Source organism: Amphiprion ocellaris, chromosome 10, assembly GCF_022539595.1.
Source record: "Amphiprion ocellaris isolate individual 3 ecotype Okinawa chromosome 10, ASM2253959v1, whole genome shotgun sequence".
NCBI lineage: Eukaryota > Metazoa > Chordata > Actinopteri > Pomacentridae > Amphiprion > Amphiprion ocellaris.
Window position 1 is genome coordinate 14138610 of NC_072775.1, and position 17809 is coordinate 14156418.

General features: G+C 39.8%; 2 protein-coding genes across 4 annotated transcripts in view; both read right to left on the bottom strand.

Annotated features, from left to right (window-relative positions):
• Window positions 1-770: 770 nt before the first annotated feature.
• On the bottom strand, window positions 771-4023 carry LOC111572326 (cytochrome b-c1 complex subunit 10). The gene is made up of 3 exons (XM_023275962.3): window positions 3959-4023; window positions 3046-3176; window positions 771-1134 (listed from the first exon to the last, which is right to left on the bottom strand). Exons 1-2 carry the CDS (start codon window positions 4006-4008, stop codon window positions 3056-3058), a joined length of 171 nt encoding a protein of 56 aa, XP_023131730.1. The 5' UTR covers window positions 4009-4023; the 3' UTR covers window positions 771-1134; window positions 3046-3055.
• A 1105-nt stretch (window positions 4024-5128) lies between these two features.
• tcf3a (transcription factor 3a) overlaps window positions 5129-17809 on the bottom strand; it is a 29172-nt gene continuing 16491 nt past the window's right edge. For 2 of the 3 annotated variants that reach the window (XM_023275947.3, XM_023275946.3), the window contains 12 exons: window positions 16403-16502; window positions 15861-15997; window positions 15588-15738; window positions 15415-15473; window positions 15183-15261; window positions 12266-12342; window positions 12004-12180; window positions 11771-11882; window positions 11494-11626; window positions 10176-10414; window positions 7903-8049; window positions 5129-7779 (listed from right to left, as the gene is read on the bottom strand). In XM_023275947.3, the coding sequence (XP_023131715.2) occupies window positions 7910-8049; window positions 10176-10414; window positions 11494-11626; window positions 11771-11882; window positions 12004-12180; window positions 12266-12342; window positions 15183-15261; window positions 15415-15473; window positions 15588-15738; window positions 15861-15997; window positions 16403-16502 (1404 nt within the window). In that variant the 3' untranslated portion in view covers window positions 5129-7779; window positions 7903-7909. Of the gene's footprint in view, window positions 7780-7902; window positions 8050-8452; window positions 8689-10175; window positions 10415-11493; window positions 11627-11770; window positions 11883-12003; window positions 12181-12265; window positions 12343-15182; window positions 15262-15414; window positions 15474-15587; window positions 15739-15860; window positions 15998-16402; window positions 16503-17809 lie in introns of all 3 variants that reach the window. The other variant, XM_023275948.3, reaches the window with a different exon arrangement.

The window sequence follows — 17809 nt, forward strand, 5'->3', positions numbered from 1 at the left end:
CGCTCCCGGTCTCACCAGCTCTGAGCACTGCTCACCATTAAGGTTCAAATTATAGATAAATACTGGCACTTTTAAGCCATATTTAATTATATTTAGGTAATTTGGAAGTTGAATAAACTTTTATGAACTCTCCTAATGTCACTTCTAAGGATATACAACTATATGCAAGTGCACAGTTGTTACAGTAATCTGATATTGCACCACCTGCATCAGCCACATTAAAATCCTGCTTTCATTTTATCGTATCAATAATTTATTACACCCCCCGCTTAAAGCACCATTCTGCATGAGATGTAATACTTTAAAGCTATCCATACATTTTCTAATACCTATAATAAGACATCTTTAACTAAATTATAGAAAACGTCTTTCTTTGTGGTATATTTGTATTCCAGGACTGATATATGTAGTGGAGTCACTTTACATTTGTGTATCACTACTTATATTTGTTATAGATTCTTCTAGAACAGCACTCAGTATGGGGTTTGTGATATTAATTGCATCCTTTCATTTCTACAAGAAGAAAAACACAAGAAGCAGCCCTACCATGTCTGTTGACATAAGAGTAAAATGACTAATATTTGTATTTATGGGACATAACAATAGATCAGAGGCTCAGTTTTTAACTGAGTATATCCTTCATTGAACCGATGAAGCAGTAAGTCCATGCAAACTGGCTTTGAACTGAACCAAGAATGCTGAATTTGGGATCTAGAAACACATTTTAATTCAATTGTTGCAAGCAAAAATAATTACACACAACCATAATATAGGATAAATCGCACATACTTTACTTGTTCTCTTTAAAACAGTTACAATCAAGGATCAAAACCTGACCCACAGAGCACAGATGAATAAATACCCATCGTTAAACCAATAAAGAAAAGTACATGTATCGCGTCCATTTTCTTCCACTCTTGTTTTCAGTGACAGAGGAACGTTGAAATGCCAAATCCTGGTGCATTTCCGTGGATATTTGTGGTGAACAGTTCAATGCTGACTGAGCAGCTGGATGAAGATGATGGGCTCCAGTGGTTTGCCATGTAGTTGGAACACAGTACACAGTGTCGGCTGCAGCACTTCATGTTCATTATGTAGGTCTTGGTGTAGAAAAAAAAAAGAGACAGCACCAACCTGACGGGGGAAAATAAAAACTTGTTATATTGTGCAGTGTACCAGGAAAGATCAGAGCTGACGGTCAGTGCATTCAGGAGTGAAGGCTGAATGGCGTGTTCAGGAGTACGAGATACACCTTTCGTCTAATAGCACCCTCCACAATTCAATGTCTAACACTGTTCAGAAACAAATTCAAAAATGTGCGTGTTAAACAAAAGTTTAAACAGTTCAGATTTCTAGTGATCAAAAAGCTTTTCAGGTTGGCTCATTAGAAGCGGCTATGTGTGAGTCTTAATATAGGCCGTTGTCCTTGATTCTGGTCTCCAGACACCTCTGAACTGTCTGGGTTATTGTCTCTGAATTTCACCTAGTTTCCTAGTCACTACTGAAAATAAGTATCCCAGAAGTGTGTTGCCACCTTCATGTTGCATTAAAGAAACAGCATTAGCCAGATGATGCTTTTTTTTTTTTTGTCTTTTTCGAGGTATAGTTACAGACTGTAATTAAAAGATAGATGCACCCTCTGGTACTTGTAAATGACGGCCTCATTTAGAATAAAGCAGATGATAAAGCAGGGTATAATATAGGGCATTGTTGCAGCTACAGTACGGGTGAACAGTGTTTTTAGGTTCTCAGCCAGATTATCATGTTCTCAGAAGTCCACAAACCAGTGAGTGGCCGCAAGGTGGCTACATCCATTTTAAATATGGTTTAAGGATGTAAAACAACATGCGTTTAATTTTAATATTTTTGTCATTAACATTTTGGACTAACTAAGAATAATGAACTGGATGACATTCACCATTCACCATAGTGTCTGATAACGTCTCACATGTAGTAATCACACTGTCCATCTTAACATTATCACAGGAAGCACATACAGAGACAAAAACCGTCAGAGCAAACTTACACATCAAGCTTTTCCATTGTTGAATTAGTGTTGTGTAAAGCCAAACTGTAAATATATATACTTTTTTTGCTACATTTTCTCAGCACAGCTCCACTATGGATGCTTTAATGTACTGGACATTTGTTAATCTAGCAAAGAATGTAAACAAGTGATTCATAATAAACTATTCTAGCCACATTTACTCAAACTAAACAACAGCAAACATAAGGCTTTTTCATGTGTTGATTAGGTTATTTCTATCAGTGCAATTTCCTGGTAGATTGTACAGCCTTATATCAGGTTAGAGTTAACAGGCATTGCTTGTTAAACGTTCTATTTCTGAAATAAGGGCAAACCTCTACCTAGTGATATCTGCTGTCTCAGGGTGGATGTCTGCCCTCATTTCCTTTATTTAGACAGTCTGTGTGAAAGTGCTGCTCTTTGGTGTTATTTTGCAACTGTTGTCTTGCAGTGCTGCCATAATAGAGAGCAAAAAAAAAAAAAAACAACCATACCCAACAGACTTGTTATATGTATACAACCTAATTTGAAATGTGTCTTCACAGGTGACCCAAATGAGAACAGCAAAACAAACCACTGACTTACACAGTTATTTCCAGCTTAATTAGCATTTTCACTTTTAGAATCATATAAAGCCCAGTGAAGTTTACTTCATTCAGAAGCTACAACACATCAGTGAGAATTTCTGATAAAGAAAGCTTGATTTAATCGAGTTGGAGAATTAGAACAGAAGGTCTGTCTAAAAGACAGTTCTATATTCACAATGTTACACAACTCTGCTCAGTGATATTCAGGCTCTGTGTGAGTACAACCAGATATATAGTTACTAGAAAGCATTCTACGTTACACAACACCAAAGTGGTATAAAAAAAAAAAAGTAAACTCAAATAAATCTAATCTCACTCTTGCAGAAGTATTGATATTGAAATAGTGCTGAGCCGGGGGAAATGTGATGACGCTTGAGCTTTAAATATCAATCTCCTCATTGAGCACGCTGCTGTGCCATTCCTCGGACTAACCTGATTGCCACTAATCATCCTTCTTAAATTTGCCGTTGATGTAGGGAACATAATCCAAAATCAATCGCCAGTCTGTTAGGTAGACCAGAGCTACGCTTCCTGTTGTGCCCCATACAGCCATAGTTGGGATCCTGTGGAGCAGGAAAAACAATTTCAGATTAGACCTCTTCTCACTTAGCCGGCCCATTCTGTAGAACATAATGAACATAATGAAAGTGACCTGGAAAATATCTTCAATTTGCAATATTAATTAGGAAAAAGCTAATATTCATTCTAGGATTTTTAGAATTTTGCACAAAAAGATAAACTGTACTATTATTAAAAGTCAAGCTAACATGCCAAGTTGTTTTATTGCTTTTGTCACGTTTTTTAGTTAATATATTGCGAAAAAAGACAGAGACTTGCTGGTTACAGTTTCACAAATAAAAGCACTAAGAGCTGCTTGTTGTTTTCCAGTTCACATCCATGGTCTAAGCATTTAATTACGTTAATTTGACATTATATCCAACTACTGCAGCCTTAATAATTAATTAAATAATTATCTTTTTGCCTAATCAATATTGAAAACAAACGTTTTCAAGAGAGGTCAGTCAGCTTGTTAGCCGTTTGCTCAGTATGTATTCAAACTGGGTAACGTCGTTAGGATTTTCACATCTTTGCTATGATATCAGCAGAAAAATAGCAGTCAAAAGAGAAATAATTAACACTATCTCTAACACATAAAAACGTAATTTTAAGCACATTTAGCTCACAGTTTAGCTCAGTTAGCTAAAGTCAGCGTGTCCCCGTAGCTATGACCTCGCTAGGCTAACAGCTAACGTTAACTAAGGACACAGAGATTCTGCCAACTAAAACTCTCATTTTTTTCCGCATTTTTAAAAAAAATCACAAACACGATATAAAAACATCTTACCATGACTTGGCAATGGCGACATACTTCTGACCTATCAGTTTACTGATCATTTTGTCTAAAATATGTCCTCCGAAGGCAGGACGTTGAAGCTTCAAAAGCTAGAAGAACTTCCGAGTTCCCTTCCAGGCTTCACCTAGTGCGCATGTGCACGGAATACTTTGGGTTACTACAAAAATAAAAGCTTATCACAACAATAAAAGCCCATGGACTGTTTGTAAAAGAAAACAGAATAGACAACAAATGTGGAGGTGTTTTAATCCTTAATATTAAAATTCACATCATAGAAAACAATGTAAGGCCTTAACTTTAATATTTGAACTTCTTAAGTTAATTCATAACACTAGTGTTATTTTTCTACTGGAAGGCCGTCCGGCTCAAAGGCTGCAGCTAAATGGTTTCATTATTTTATTATTTAGTTTGTATTCAATCATATTGACGTTCTCAGTTTGTATTAATTTCCCTTTGCTTTTGTTTGGCCTGTTTGTATTTCTGTTGTGGTGTTGTCTTCTGGGAATCCTACTTTTGCTTTGTCTGTCAAAGCACTTTGTAAACTCGTTATTTGAAAGTGTTATATGAAAATTTTTATTATACGATTATGATTAATGAAGCTGCACTGTTTTAATAAAGTGCAGTGGACTTTCTTTGTCCCAGGGTGGTGACAACGCAGCTCATTTCTGCCCCCTAGTGGGCTAATAAAGCTATAATAAAATATTGGGTTATGAAATCACTTCTGTAAACTCAAAAATAAGGATTTCCCTCCATTCAAACTTATTCTGACAATCGTTACTCCTCTTGAATGTTTGTGCATCAATGTTCAGAATGATGGGTGAGCATAAATTGACCCTGTACCACTTTCAAACGCTTTTACATTCATTTGCGTTAAAGCGAACAGCATCTCTGATTTAAGGTGTTAACCTGCAAGCAAGATGTCCAACGGACAACCTAAACAATGCTGCGTGTGGATGTAGGACACATCTTGCAACCAGTAAAGAAACTTCTGAACTTAAAAATATTTGCATATTCACAGATACTGGACAGATGCAGAATTCACATCAAATGCAAATTATTTTCAAACATGGCTGGAGTACATTTAATAGGATCAAATAGATGCTGATTTATCCTGAAAAAAGCAATTTTTTTTAATAACTTAAAAAAAGACATTGTAATAAATTGGGTTTTGTAAATGGCACATTTATTGCTACATTACTGTTATATACACAACAGTTCTCGATATCTACTTTTATATATAAAAAATAGGAAACTGGAGGCACTTTGAGGACATAGCCTACATAGATGTTGTCCCCAAACATGAGTAAAGAGAGAGCTGTAGCCGGTCGTCTGCTGCGGAGGACAGAGAGGGTCTTTTAACAAAAAAATATCAGGTGCATGTTTTGATACTGTGTTACTGGAGACGCATCTTTCACATACAGAAATAAAAGTACAAGTCTTCAGTAGCAATTTTCTAGATCACAAAAACACCATGTTTTTCTACAGAAAAGCTAAATCAACAAAGAAAATTATAATTGGGGCTCGTCCTTGGGGGCAAGATCTGTGATAAATGACAAATACTGTTATGTATCAGTACCAGCCTATAATGATAAAGCTGATAAAGACATACAGCTGTACATACATATCAAAGCACATGCCAGTCTAAGACAAAATTATATTGAACTAAATCCAGACCACAAAAAAAAGAAGTTTTGAGTACAGTTTTCAGCATCAAAGTTGCAGACCAGGTAATTAGTCAGCTTACATCTCATGACACACACACACACTGAAGCGGCCGGCGTCACAGAGTGTACTTCTTCATTTAGATGTTCTGAGACACTGACAGATGTTACTGAAGTAAATATGTCTTTATACATCTGCATTGTAAAAGAAAAAAAAGGTACAACCTATAAATCCTTAAATGCAACATCATCCACCATGTAGCAGAGAAGTATTCAGGCACTGGTGAGTAACCATTATCAAAACTCCCCAAGTCAGGAAAATGACTAAGGCCACCCTTTTTGATTCATTTTATGCTTCATATCACACTGAAACAGTGAATTATGTTGCAGATTGTGCAGACCGCCCCGTCTGTCCCTTCCTCAAACTAATCAACAAGCACGTCAGAGAGCTGGACATCAGGGAGACAGGAGGGGCGTGCGCTGAAGAAAACATGTTTCATTTCATCTGAAGAAAAACTGTCACAAACTCCAGAACGATCCAATTACAACTGGCCTGACAGTTTTGTGTTCAAACAGGGATTTTAAAAAAAGAAGACCAATATCACAACATGTGATGTTACAACCAGGTAATTTTGTCATTTCTAACATTTCTAAAGCACCTGGCACCAAATTAAAAAAAACTCACTTTGTTCCTGGAATCTAAATTGAGTCGCCTGACATTTAAACAATGTAAACAAAAAGAAAAAGCATTCCAAATGACAAAAACAGAACACTTACAGCTATCTTACAAAGTTAAAAAAAACAAAAATTAAAAAACAATGATAAATCAATTCTACAAAAGGAAGATCCTTATAACAGGCTCCACAATTGTTCAAAAGGTTAAAAAAAAAAAAAAAAAGTCAACAAAAAAACACCAAATGCTCAACACAGAGCAACCAAAACAAGTCAGTCAATGGTGATAGTGTAAATTCTCCCAAACGTAGCAGTAACACTCGTGATCCCTTTCAATACTCAGTTATTTCCGTCTGTTCACAAAATGCAATTTACCACAATACAAATTGCTCTGAAGGTTAGATGCAGTAAGTTCACGGTGCTGTAACAGCGTCTGTATGATTCGATGTGGGCAGGCGGGCTGACGCTGGCTCTATTTGAGTCAGAGGTTCACACTGACCCCATGGCTGAGGCTGAGAGCGACCGACTTCACCACGGTGAAGGACGCTCGAGTCCAACGGCAGCCTCACGGAAGAAGGATGGTGTGTCGATATGGACATTTGATCCAGCGTCACTCTTGATCTTCCATTTGCATTTAGTCATGGGGTTTGTGTCAGTGGTTGGTCTCTCTCCGGCAGTCTTTCCATTCCACTTGCATGGCAGTGACAATAACAGATGTATAGGACTTGAAGAGATAAGACTCAGGGTTCCACGGTTAGGAAGAAGCAAAAAAGGAACCAACTACATGAGTGAGCCGGTGAGTGTGGCGTCTTGTCACTCATGCAATAAATTTAAGAAATACAGCCCAAACTACCAGCTTATCAAAAAGAGGAGTCAGGTCTCCGATTGCCCAGTCAGTGGCTGGATGTCTCCAAACCTGCCTCTGTAATTCAGTCACCACATAAGAGGATAAGAATGATTTTTATCGAACCCAACACTATGCATCAGGCCTGTTTTAGGCATGATTAAGAGGTTTTGTTCAACCATGAGATGCAAATCTTCTCTTTGTGAAGAACGTAAGACCTCCTTTTCTGATGGGAATGCCAATAATAATCCAACGATACAAATCCTAACTTTGCTCACATGAGCAATTGATCCAAAAGTGTTATTTGATCCAAAGAAGTTTTGCACCCAACTTGTGAAGTGATTTTAAAAATGTCTTACAAAAACATCATCATAAGAACGTCCTCGTGTCCAATTTCCCACGGTTTCCAAACCAGCATCCACGGTTCAAGGTGTTGTCATGTAAAGGTAAATAAATCTTTCTTCTCTTTTTGTATCAGTGTGCTTGTTATTTTCATATTCATCGTCAGGAATGTGGCCACCTGCTTTGTCAGTAATGAGGAGTGTGTTTTTCCAAAAGTTGATTAACACACACTGAGATGTATGACAATGGTAGATTAAGGCCACGTGTTCTAAGGGCTGTACAATCAACAGGAACTGGAAGAGAAAGGAGAAAAAAATTAATCTCTCTCTGCAAAACAAGATTGTAATAAGCAGTAATGTTCATCTGGTTGAACTCCAGCGATCATAAATCCCACTGTAGAAATTCTACAGACTGACCTGAGAGTTACATATGGCTCACAGGGTTGTGTCCATCACCTCCTAGACCTGGGTGACCCCCACCGAGCTGCATCTGGGGGTCCACACCCGACACTTTCTCCTCCTCTCTCCTCTTGAGGCAGGCAGCCTTTGGGTTCAAATTACGCTCTTTGGAAACAAATGATAGACCCAATCATTGTACAGAAGGCAAAAGTGTGACTTTTCCGACTTAAAGACAATAAAGCAGAGTCATGAACATACAAAAGGCCGACTATACAAGAGGGAAAAAGGGGAAAGAACAGGAAAAGGCAGACAGAAAGAGTGAAAAGTTGGGTGAGAACTGCAGGTGTTTGGCAGAATAGCAGGGATATACTTCCTCAAATCTCATCCCGTTCTTCTCCTTTCTTTATCTTTCTCAAGTGATACAAGCAAAGAGGAAACTGGTTGCTGCACAGTCAGTAGGAACAGAATCAATGAGGAGGTTTCCCTACAGGTGACTGACTGGACTCTTTTGTCCAGGTCTGCTGAGAGATGGCTCGTGGTCTATGTGGACTTGTATTGGCTGACCTACCTCGCACCTGCTTCTCTAGGCCCAGTATGACCTGGACAGCCTGTTGCAGGATCACAAGCTTGGTCTGGGCCTTGTCGCTCTGCAGGTGGACCTGACACATCCTGCCCAGCTCTCTGAAGGCTTCGTTAATGTCGCGAACACGCACTCTCTCCCTAGCGTTGTTAGCTTGGCGGCGCTCACGCTCCCTCTGCTCCTTCTCCTCTGCAGTCAGGTTCTCATCGGTCACCAAGACAAGGCTGCAGCCAGGAGGAGAGGTGGTGGTTGAGGGGGCTGGTTAGCAAACCCAAATCACAACCCTCACTGAAGCCAGGCTAAAATGTTGTCACCAACACTGCAGCTACCTTAAATCAACTTACAACACTGCATTTAACTTAGTATTTATCCCTCTAAGAAGCGTTGTTCTGTTACTGGGAGATATTTGATCTTTTTATGTAAATTAATGATTAAAGGTAACTCCTCTTATTCCAAGACAAGACCAGAGATGATCTCAGTGGAGTAGGGCTGTATCGCAGGAGAGGAAGCGCAGGGGTGTAATCTTGTATTTTTTTAGCTCTACAATATATAAAAGATGAGCCAGTTATTGTAAAATGTGAGAATTGTGGCTTGAAGAAGCTGAACGTTGACAGAATTCAAGTCAAGACTGGATCAAGATGCAACAGTCGACCAGTGTGACCAGGCCTAAGAACTGGTCGAACCAATCATCAAAGATATTTTTTGATCATTTGGGTCCAGGATGGAAGTTGTGGGGATATGGTGATTGTCCAGCAGAATGAGAGAAGTTATGACAAGTGAGACAGAGAGGGAGAGAGAGAGAGAGAGAGAGAGGAAGCAACACCCTCTGCCAAATGCAGTACACAGAAAGAGGCACAGAGAAAGAGCTAACAGGAGGGTCTGAAGGCATCATGTTAAATACATCAGCAGGAGGAGATGTATTTATCTGAATGTGAGGAAGAGCAGGTCGCCATCTGTAAAAGGAAAATGAAGGAGGAAGGGGGAGTGAATGGCAAAATGGAAGGGTTTTTCTTGAAAACAGAGTATCAGAATTAAAGGGTTAATGCTTGAAAGACTGGAACATGCAGCACAAACACACCGCCACAGAGATGAAGGCAGGTTCATACACATGACAACAGGCAGCTCTGCTATTCATGCCACAAAGTATGCTGTGAGCAAGAGGCTAAAAAAGCAACATTAAAATGCTGAAATAACTTATTTGAAATTAAAATGACTTCCTAAGTTTAATAAAAGCATTATGAGGCAACAGTGAAAAAAAGCAAATGAGTAAACATAAAGGTGTTAATCCAGTTTAACAGTGAGGCAGACAGACATGTAAGCACTGTCACAGTGGAAACAGGCAGCCAGCTGTAGCTCAGGTAACACATAGTGCACTAGAACAATCAGCAGTCCTGTATGTGTTACCAGTATTAAGATGAACTGGAGAATGGGCACCTCTTAAAAACCGTCACACAGCTTAATTTCCTAATTCCATGTCCTTTCTTTCACACACTGTAACAAGCATAATGCTTAAAATCATTCATACTACTCACGTACACTTTATTTACCAATGAAAGTGCAGTAAAATCAACTGCCACCATTAATCATGTCATCCAGAAGGATTTAATATCAGAATAGCAGGACATGGCAGGGGCTGGAAAGTGAAGCTGTGTGGGAGTTTTATGTTGAGGCCCTTCCCCTCCACTTCCTTCCTCCCTGGACACCCACTGACCTCGAACTTGCTGCTCCAGGTTGAGTATAACGTTAACGGCCTGTTGCAGTATGATCAATTTGGTTTGTGGTTTCTCATTGCTCACGTGGAGCTGACACATGCGTCCCAGCTCCTTAAAAGCCTCGTTGATGTCCCGCACACGTGATCGTTCGCGGGCGTTGTTTGCCATCCTCCGCACTTTCTCCCGCTCAGCCTTAATCTCCACTGGTAGATCTTCTTCGTCATCCTCATCATCCAGACTAGTGAGGAGTCAATGACAGATGAGGAAGGAAGGAAACAACAGTATAGGTACAGTGCACTCACAATTCTGTATGTCCCAATTTCCTGAAAACATCTAAACTTAATTTCATGACTTTTCCAGACCACAAACAAATTTGGGGCTTATTAGGGTAAAAATCATCAACAACTTAACGCTTTTGAAAGCCCAGGAACTAGCACAAGAACAGAATAAGCAGCTAAAAGTCTCTCCTGTTTTTGTTAGCGCTTCCACCACATCTGGAGAAACTTGAAGATCTAGTAAAGTGTAGAAGGATTAAATAGTAACAGCCTCCAATGACACTTTTGCACAGTGTGTTGACTGTGGATGTGAAATTATAATTATTTAATTAAAAATTAAAACAGTATCTGGTGATATAGTTAAATTACTTCCTCCTTAATCCACTTTTACTTTAATAAGGTAAATAAAAGCTGCCCTTCAGCTAGTTATCCATCTAACTTAACAGATTTTATTATGTTTTTAACAATCTAATAAACAGAGATTTAGAAAGTGCATTGTACTGAGTGATAAGAACTTAAAGGGCATGTGTAGCTGAAGCCAATAAATAAATAAATAAATAAAATAAGCCTAAAAACAAACAACTAATTTTGCACTACTATTCATTTAAAATGTTTTCATTCCAGTTTAATATATCTTTAAATTAAGTAATATTTGGCACACACCCTGTGGTGCCTGAACAAAGGTTTTTCGCTCAAATGTCTAAAATATGTTTGAATATGTGGGAACAATTACAAAAATTGTTTTGCCCCTAGTAAATCTCTTCCCATGGTAAAAAAAACCAAAGCCTTTTTAATAATTATGTCTGAGCTGCAAAATCTACTAAATTCATAAAAGCCAACACAGGACAATATAAATAGAGGGATAAATACTGATGACACTGAGGTCCTGCCAGATTTACAGTAATAAGTCTATTGTTGAAATAAATATCCAGTTAATGACTAGAGTAATCTTTTTCAATTTCGTGAAACATACGACAGTTAAGGAAACATGAAATGAATCAAGTATGTTAATAAATGTAAGGTTGAGAAAGACTTTGGACACCTTGTTCGAAGGTGAGCCTTCATGTCCCTTTTCTCATCCTCTGACTTGTCTGTAACGGAGCAGTTCTCATCCTCCTCTTTTTCCTCTCGTTTGATGGCAGCACCACTGGAGCGATTTCCGTTGCCAGAAAGGCCTACATAGAGAAACAAAAGGCACCGAGTACTGAGATTTTATAAAACACAAAGAATCTTAAAATATTACTGGCCAAACATGGGAAAGTACTACTACTCTTTTGTACACACAAAATAAACATGGCATCATGAAGAGAAAGTCACACCTGTAAAGCCATCAGGCTGAGAGCCTGGCTGGACAGATGAAGCACCGTGGTGACCGTGTAGAAGCCCTCCACTAGAGGGCAGACCAACAGAGTCCTCATGGTGACTGGACATCTATAGGATGACAATTTATCTTAATACCGGCTTAACAGCAGCAAAATGCCTGTACCACTCTCAATGTTTACTTTTACTTAAATTTTAAATATCAAACTTTTCTTCTACTCATAAATCTCACCAGTCCTGGCAGACGACTGGCCAGTCCAAGTGCTGCACTGCTGAAGGCCGAAGGTGGTAAGCCTAAGCTGGATGAGAGCAGACTTTGCATTTCAGCAAGTCCTGGCCCCCCTTGACCACTAGCGTGACGCTGGAGAACGTTGATGGCTTCGTCCAGGCGGTCCTCCATTTTACTCGGCTACAGAGAAAAAGAACAGTGCATGATGACAAGGTGATGCATAAATGGTTAGAGGACCCTGAAATGGAGTGACAAGCTGACTCACCATAGACTGTATTCCACCCTCAAAGTTAGGTGAAGGTGTGGCTTGGCCAGAGGACCGAGTCCACTGGGATACAGAGCCTTGAGAAAAAGAGGATCACAAGGTGTATTCAGAAAATCTTGCTCAAAAATTTGTACTAGATCAGCCAGTGAGAGGCACAAAGTTTAACTCATAAACAAAGATGACTGATAAAACTGGGGCCTTGAGCTTGGACCTTACAGGTGAATAATGCTCTTCATATACTGTGCCATGCCATTGTATCTTGGAACTCATATTAATGAGAAAGCTATGTGACATACATCTGAGATAATCAAAGAATCTCTAAAATGTATGCCTTATGTTTGGTCCTTTAAAACAGCCATAAGAACAAAAATGATCTGTTTTTTAACATGGAAGTTTGTGTTGCTTTGTAACATTGTACACTATTACTGTGCAACAGTTTCAGAATATCTTTGATATTTATTTTATATCTTCTGCCTTATTTTTGCTGACAGGAAATATGGCCTGGATTTCTAAACATTCCTTTTGCTATTTGGGAAGCATTTCTGAGAGATATCTGTATGCTGGTGAACAAAAACAAATAACATACCACTTTCCAGACTGAAAAAAGGAGGAATTTGTAGACATACTGTCTACCACAACAACAATGATACCGAACAGGTGCTAATGAGCAACAGCATAACATGTAGGCTGAACCAAAATCATTAACTGAAACAAAAACAGCTGGTGGGGCTGAGGTTCTAGGAGAAGTGACAGTTTCATGTAAAAATCTTACACCACAGCAAGACTGAACACAGCAACAAGGCACAAGGTGGGCATCCTGCATCATCAAGGTCTCCCACAGGCAGAATGCTTTGCGACAGACAGATGTTTCCAGATGTGCTGTCCAAGCTTTTATGCAGGAGCACAAAGAAACAGGCAAGGTCGAAGACCGGAAATGTAGTGGCCGGCCAAAAAAAACTGAATGCAGCAGACAAAAGACACATCAAGCTGAATTCCCTTCAAAGTCGAAATCTATTCGGCCCAGACGCCAGCTCAGAACTGGCACCAACGGGACCCTGGTGCACCCATCTACAGTCTGGAGAAGTCTGGTCAGAAGTGATCTCTGCAAGAGTCAAAAAGCCATTCCTCCAATGACAGCAGGTGTTCTGGACTGATAAGCCAAAAACTGAAATATCTAGCCCCATCAGAAGGCAGTGTGTTTGCCAAATAGATGATGGCACTAGAAGTGTAAGTGTCTGAAGGTAACAGTGAAGCATGGAAGAGAGTTCCTTGCAGGTTTAGGCTACATTTTTGCAAATATAGCTGAGGATTTGGTCTAAAATAATGACACAGACCGGCCCGTTTGCTTCCGGATTGGGTCTTCTTAGTCACTGTGTGCCCTTCCCTGATCAGTTATTCCCTTATCATGTGACTACAACTAAGCAACCAACCCTCTGCTTCCTATTTCCGCTGGCACACACATAACCCAGTGTAGTTTAAAGGCCATTTCTTTACAGGGGTCTTCGTAAGAATGGAGATTATTTCTGAATAGATTCTCATCCTTTGTTTTAAAATGCGATGTAACAAATATGTATTAGTGGGAACAGAGGCCACATTTTGCCAAAAAAAGGGCTCCAAATTTTCTAATTACTGACTTCACTGTATTATTCATTTAATCTTGTGGCAGCAGAAGAATTTGATGTATGAAATGTGTGATGAGCTCATGCATGGACTGAGTGCAGATACGAATAGGGAAGTGACCCCACCCTCTTTTTATTTTTACTGTATTTTCCCTTCCTCTCTCATAAGTTATATTTGGGTGGTGTGTGTGTACTATATTTATGAGGACCAGAATGAGTTTGAGACCTTTGGAGTGAGGACATTTTGGCTGGCCTTCACTATCTTACACCCCTTCAAAGGGCTGGTCAAGGGTTTAAGGCTTAGTTTTAGGGCAAAGGTTAGAATGAGGTTAAGGGTTAGGGAGAGGTGTGGCACTAAGTAATTAGGTTAGGGTGAGGGGCTAAGGAATGCATAACGTCAGTGTATGTCCTCACAAAGAGAGCCATTCAAACAAATGTATGTAAATGTGTGTGTGAGATAGTGTGTGAAAGATCAAGTGAAGGTTAAGCTGTGGATGAAGTAGTTATATCACTATAGTTACAGTACGTCTAGAGAAATACACAATTGTTTGTGTCATTTTCATCATTATTAAAATTGCTGCAACGTTTTAAAATATGAAAGATTTCTCAATAAAAACATGGATATAAAATCAGCACCAGGTGCCCTTTAAATACTGGCGGGAGTTTGGTTAATAGGTCAGACATTTCCTACAGCTAACTTGCTGCCAAATCAGATGACCTACAAGTCAAGATAGTCTTGCATGTCAAACTTATCTCAGTGCTATGTTTGTACAGTGAGAGCACAAGAAAAGGTCTGAATGAACTCACTGACACGGGTGAGAAAACCCTGTCAAAAAAAAAAAAAAAAAAGTTTGTCCTGACTGCCAAACACTTCATCAACTACAATGACACCTGTCAATGTTTCTAACTTAAATTGATATTTGAGAATATTCCAAATTAACAATGATAAATGCAGGGCAGTGTTCAGTTATCTACGCAATATATTCTAAGTAAAATACTTCACTGAAAATATTGATACAGGTCATGACAAAATTTAGACACATGAAAGTAAAGATCTCTCAAAACATAAAATTAAAGAATTATAGCATTATGCATGACTTCCACTTTTAACCCAACAGATGGAGCTACATTGTCGCTTCAAACCATTCAGGCTTAGTTAGAATAAAAACAATGCATTGTCAAAGATTTTATCATCCCCTTACAGGAAAGCATACGACCCTGGCTTGAACAAATAACACCTCATAACAGCCAATTGACCTTGAGGCCTCTGGAGAAAATGACTATAGCTATTCACTCACCTGATACAGCCTGAGGAGAGCCAGAGGGAGTAGATGGGGATGGAGGGAAACCGGTACTATTTGGGTCTGAAGGATAGATCTGGACACAGAATTTAGGTTTTTTAATTTATTATAAGGCAATCTATTCATCTACATTTATTATGCAACAGAAAGTCAACTCCAAACATTAGAGGCTTGTGTGAAAAATTTGCAAGAATCCCTGTCTGTCAATATGTATCTTATTACTACTTACAGATGCCAGGGCTTTTCCAATCTCATCACCTGAACTTCCAGGTACTGCGCTTCGATTTGCTTAACAAATAGAAAACAAGACATTTCACTCAGAGCAACAGTTGAATATCAACACTGTATGAAAACATAAACAGCTCTTTTCCCAAAGAAAAGCCGACATATTAAAAGATTTACCCAGAATGGTTTCAGTGCCAGTGATAGGGGGTGTGTGGCTGGGGACTCCAAAGCTGCTGGAGCCAGAGTGGAACCCAGCGGGATGAGCCCCGTTCACTTCACTGCCATGCAGGGGGTAGTTTTGGGGAGAAAGGGGCAGTGGCTGCCGTTTCTTGGAAGCAAAGACACCCAATGATTTAAAAGGACAACCGGACAAAAGCCCTCAGTAACACATTTGTCATAAAGTGCATTAACCCCGTAAGAGAAAATGTTAAGTGCGGAGGTAAAGCTCACCAGTCTGTCTTGGGGGTTGATGGCAGTGAAGGGACCATGCTGGCTCAGATGGGGGGAGTTGCCCAGCAAGGCAGAATAACCAGGCTGAACCATCGACCCGGCAGAGCCCCATGGATCGGAGGGCGGGTGAAGGCCTTCTGTCAGGGGGCATCCAGCAGGGGAGGGGGGAGCAAGAAGGTTGAGGGATAACCAGCCACAGGAGATGAAAAGACAATGACGGCCACATATGAGACATGTCACATTACTGTGATGACTTCATTCAACCGTGATGCGCCATTCAACGCTCAGGCACCACAGGGTGTTTGCTGGCATACAACTGCTGCACTTACAGTTCATCAGGACATCCATAACAACACAGCAGACCACTAATTTCCCAGCTGTGCTGGCTATAGAGGAACAGTCCAGGTAATCGTAATTCATAAATGTACGATTTACTCTTACATAAACGCAGAATTAACAAAATTCTCTTGGTCAGACTGAACTTTTCAACCTAACCCAACACAATGAGCAAAGGGAGGCTCTCAAGCTAAGGTTCAACTGACCTTGCATGTAGAATGGTGGAGGGCAGACATTTCCTGCTTTGGAGGCTGGGTAGCAAGCACTGTCCCTCTTGAAATCTTCTCCTGGTGCTGATGCATAAACCTTTGACAAAAAAAAGCAGCAAAGAGTGAAACTTTTGTGGTCAGTGCTTAAAAACGAAATCTGATAAAGTTGCATAACAATAAACCACCTATATTTCTAACTTGTTGTACGAATCACATGCAGTGCTTTCCATGGTATCTTTTAGCATACTCTAAGAAAGTTTAATGGAACCTTCTGACAATCAGTGTTCATGCAGACATAGTATCTGGGGCCAGGCTGAGTAGTTTTCAAAAAACAAACAAAAGAAGAAATATGTATCAAATACTTTGCAAACTATATCTAAAAAGCATGGGTTCTTGGTTTAGAGTTTATTCTGGTTTTACAACTTAATTCAATAAACAGACAACAAAAACTTTTCTGCAGACGAGCACAGAGCAGTATGTATTGTATGTGCAGAATCAGTGCTTTTATTGGTCCATATCTTAGTGAGACTATTACATATTAACCTGTCAACAGAAACATACTCATAATGAACATTTCCCTCTTTAAAACAGTAAGATGTGCCTATTTAACAGACACTGCAGTTGGATTTGGTGCATGTCATAATGAGTATAAAGAAACAAGTGTCCTGAACCACCACATCTTTCCCAATCAAGACTATTCTAGATGAAAATCAAGTATCAAATTGTGTCTGAAAAACTCCAATCCAAATAGACTGAAGTTTTCTTCTGTAATTTGATTAAACAGAGAAAAAGAAGAAGAAAAAGAGGAGAAGAGGGAACGGAGAGATGCACTCCTAATTACTGAACCATCTGCCGAATGCTGGATGGCAGCCAACTCCACTGGCAGCTGGGAGAGAGGGATGGGGGAGGGAGAGCGAGAAAGGGGAGGGCTGTTGTTCGTGGTGGTGGTGGGGGGAGGAGAGGGAGGCAGTGTGAGGAGGGGTGGGTGGCTGGGTTGGGGATGGGGGGTAGAGAAAATGAGGAAATAGGGTGCCCAGAGAGCAAGAGTGGGAGGAAGAAAAATGGGGAGGAGTAAGAACCATCAAACCCCAGAATGAATTCTCCGCAGTGATCCAACGAGTCGACTTGGCAGAGAGAAAGAAATGTGGCCATAAAGTAAAGGGCCTACAAATACAACACACTATAAATACATACTGCAAATGAGTGACTGGGTGAATGAGTGGCTTTTCCCCCTATTCCTTTTTTACTTTGGTGGTGCAGATGCACAGCTGTAAGAGCTGAAGTCCTGTACTGCAGCTATTATACTGCTCTGCAAGCCAAAGAGAGGTTTCAGATGCCAAATGGAATGTGAAAGGGAGCATTAAAAACGTGAAAACATGGGCTCCCGTGGACTGAATGCAAGGG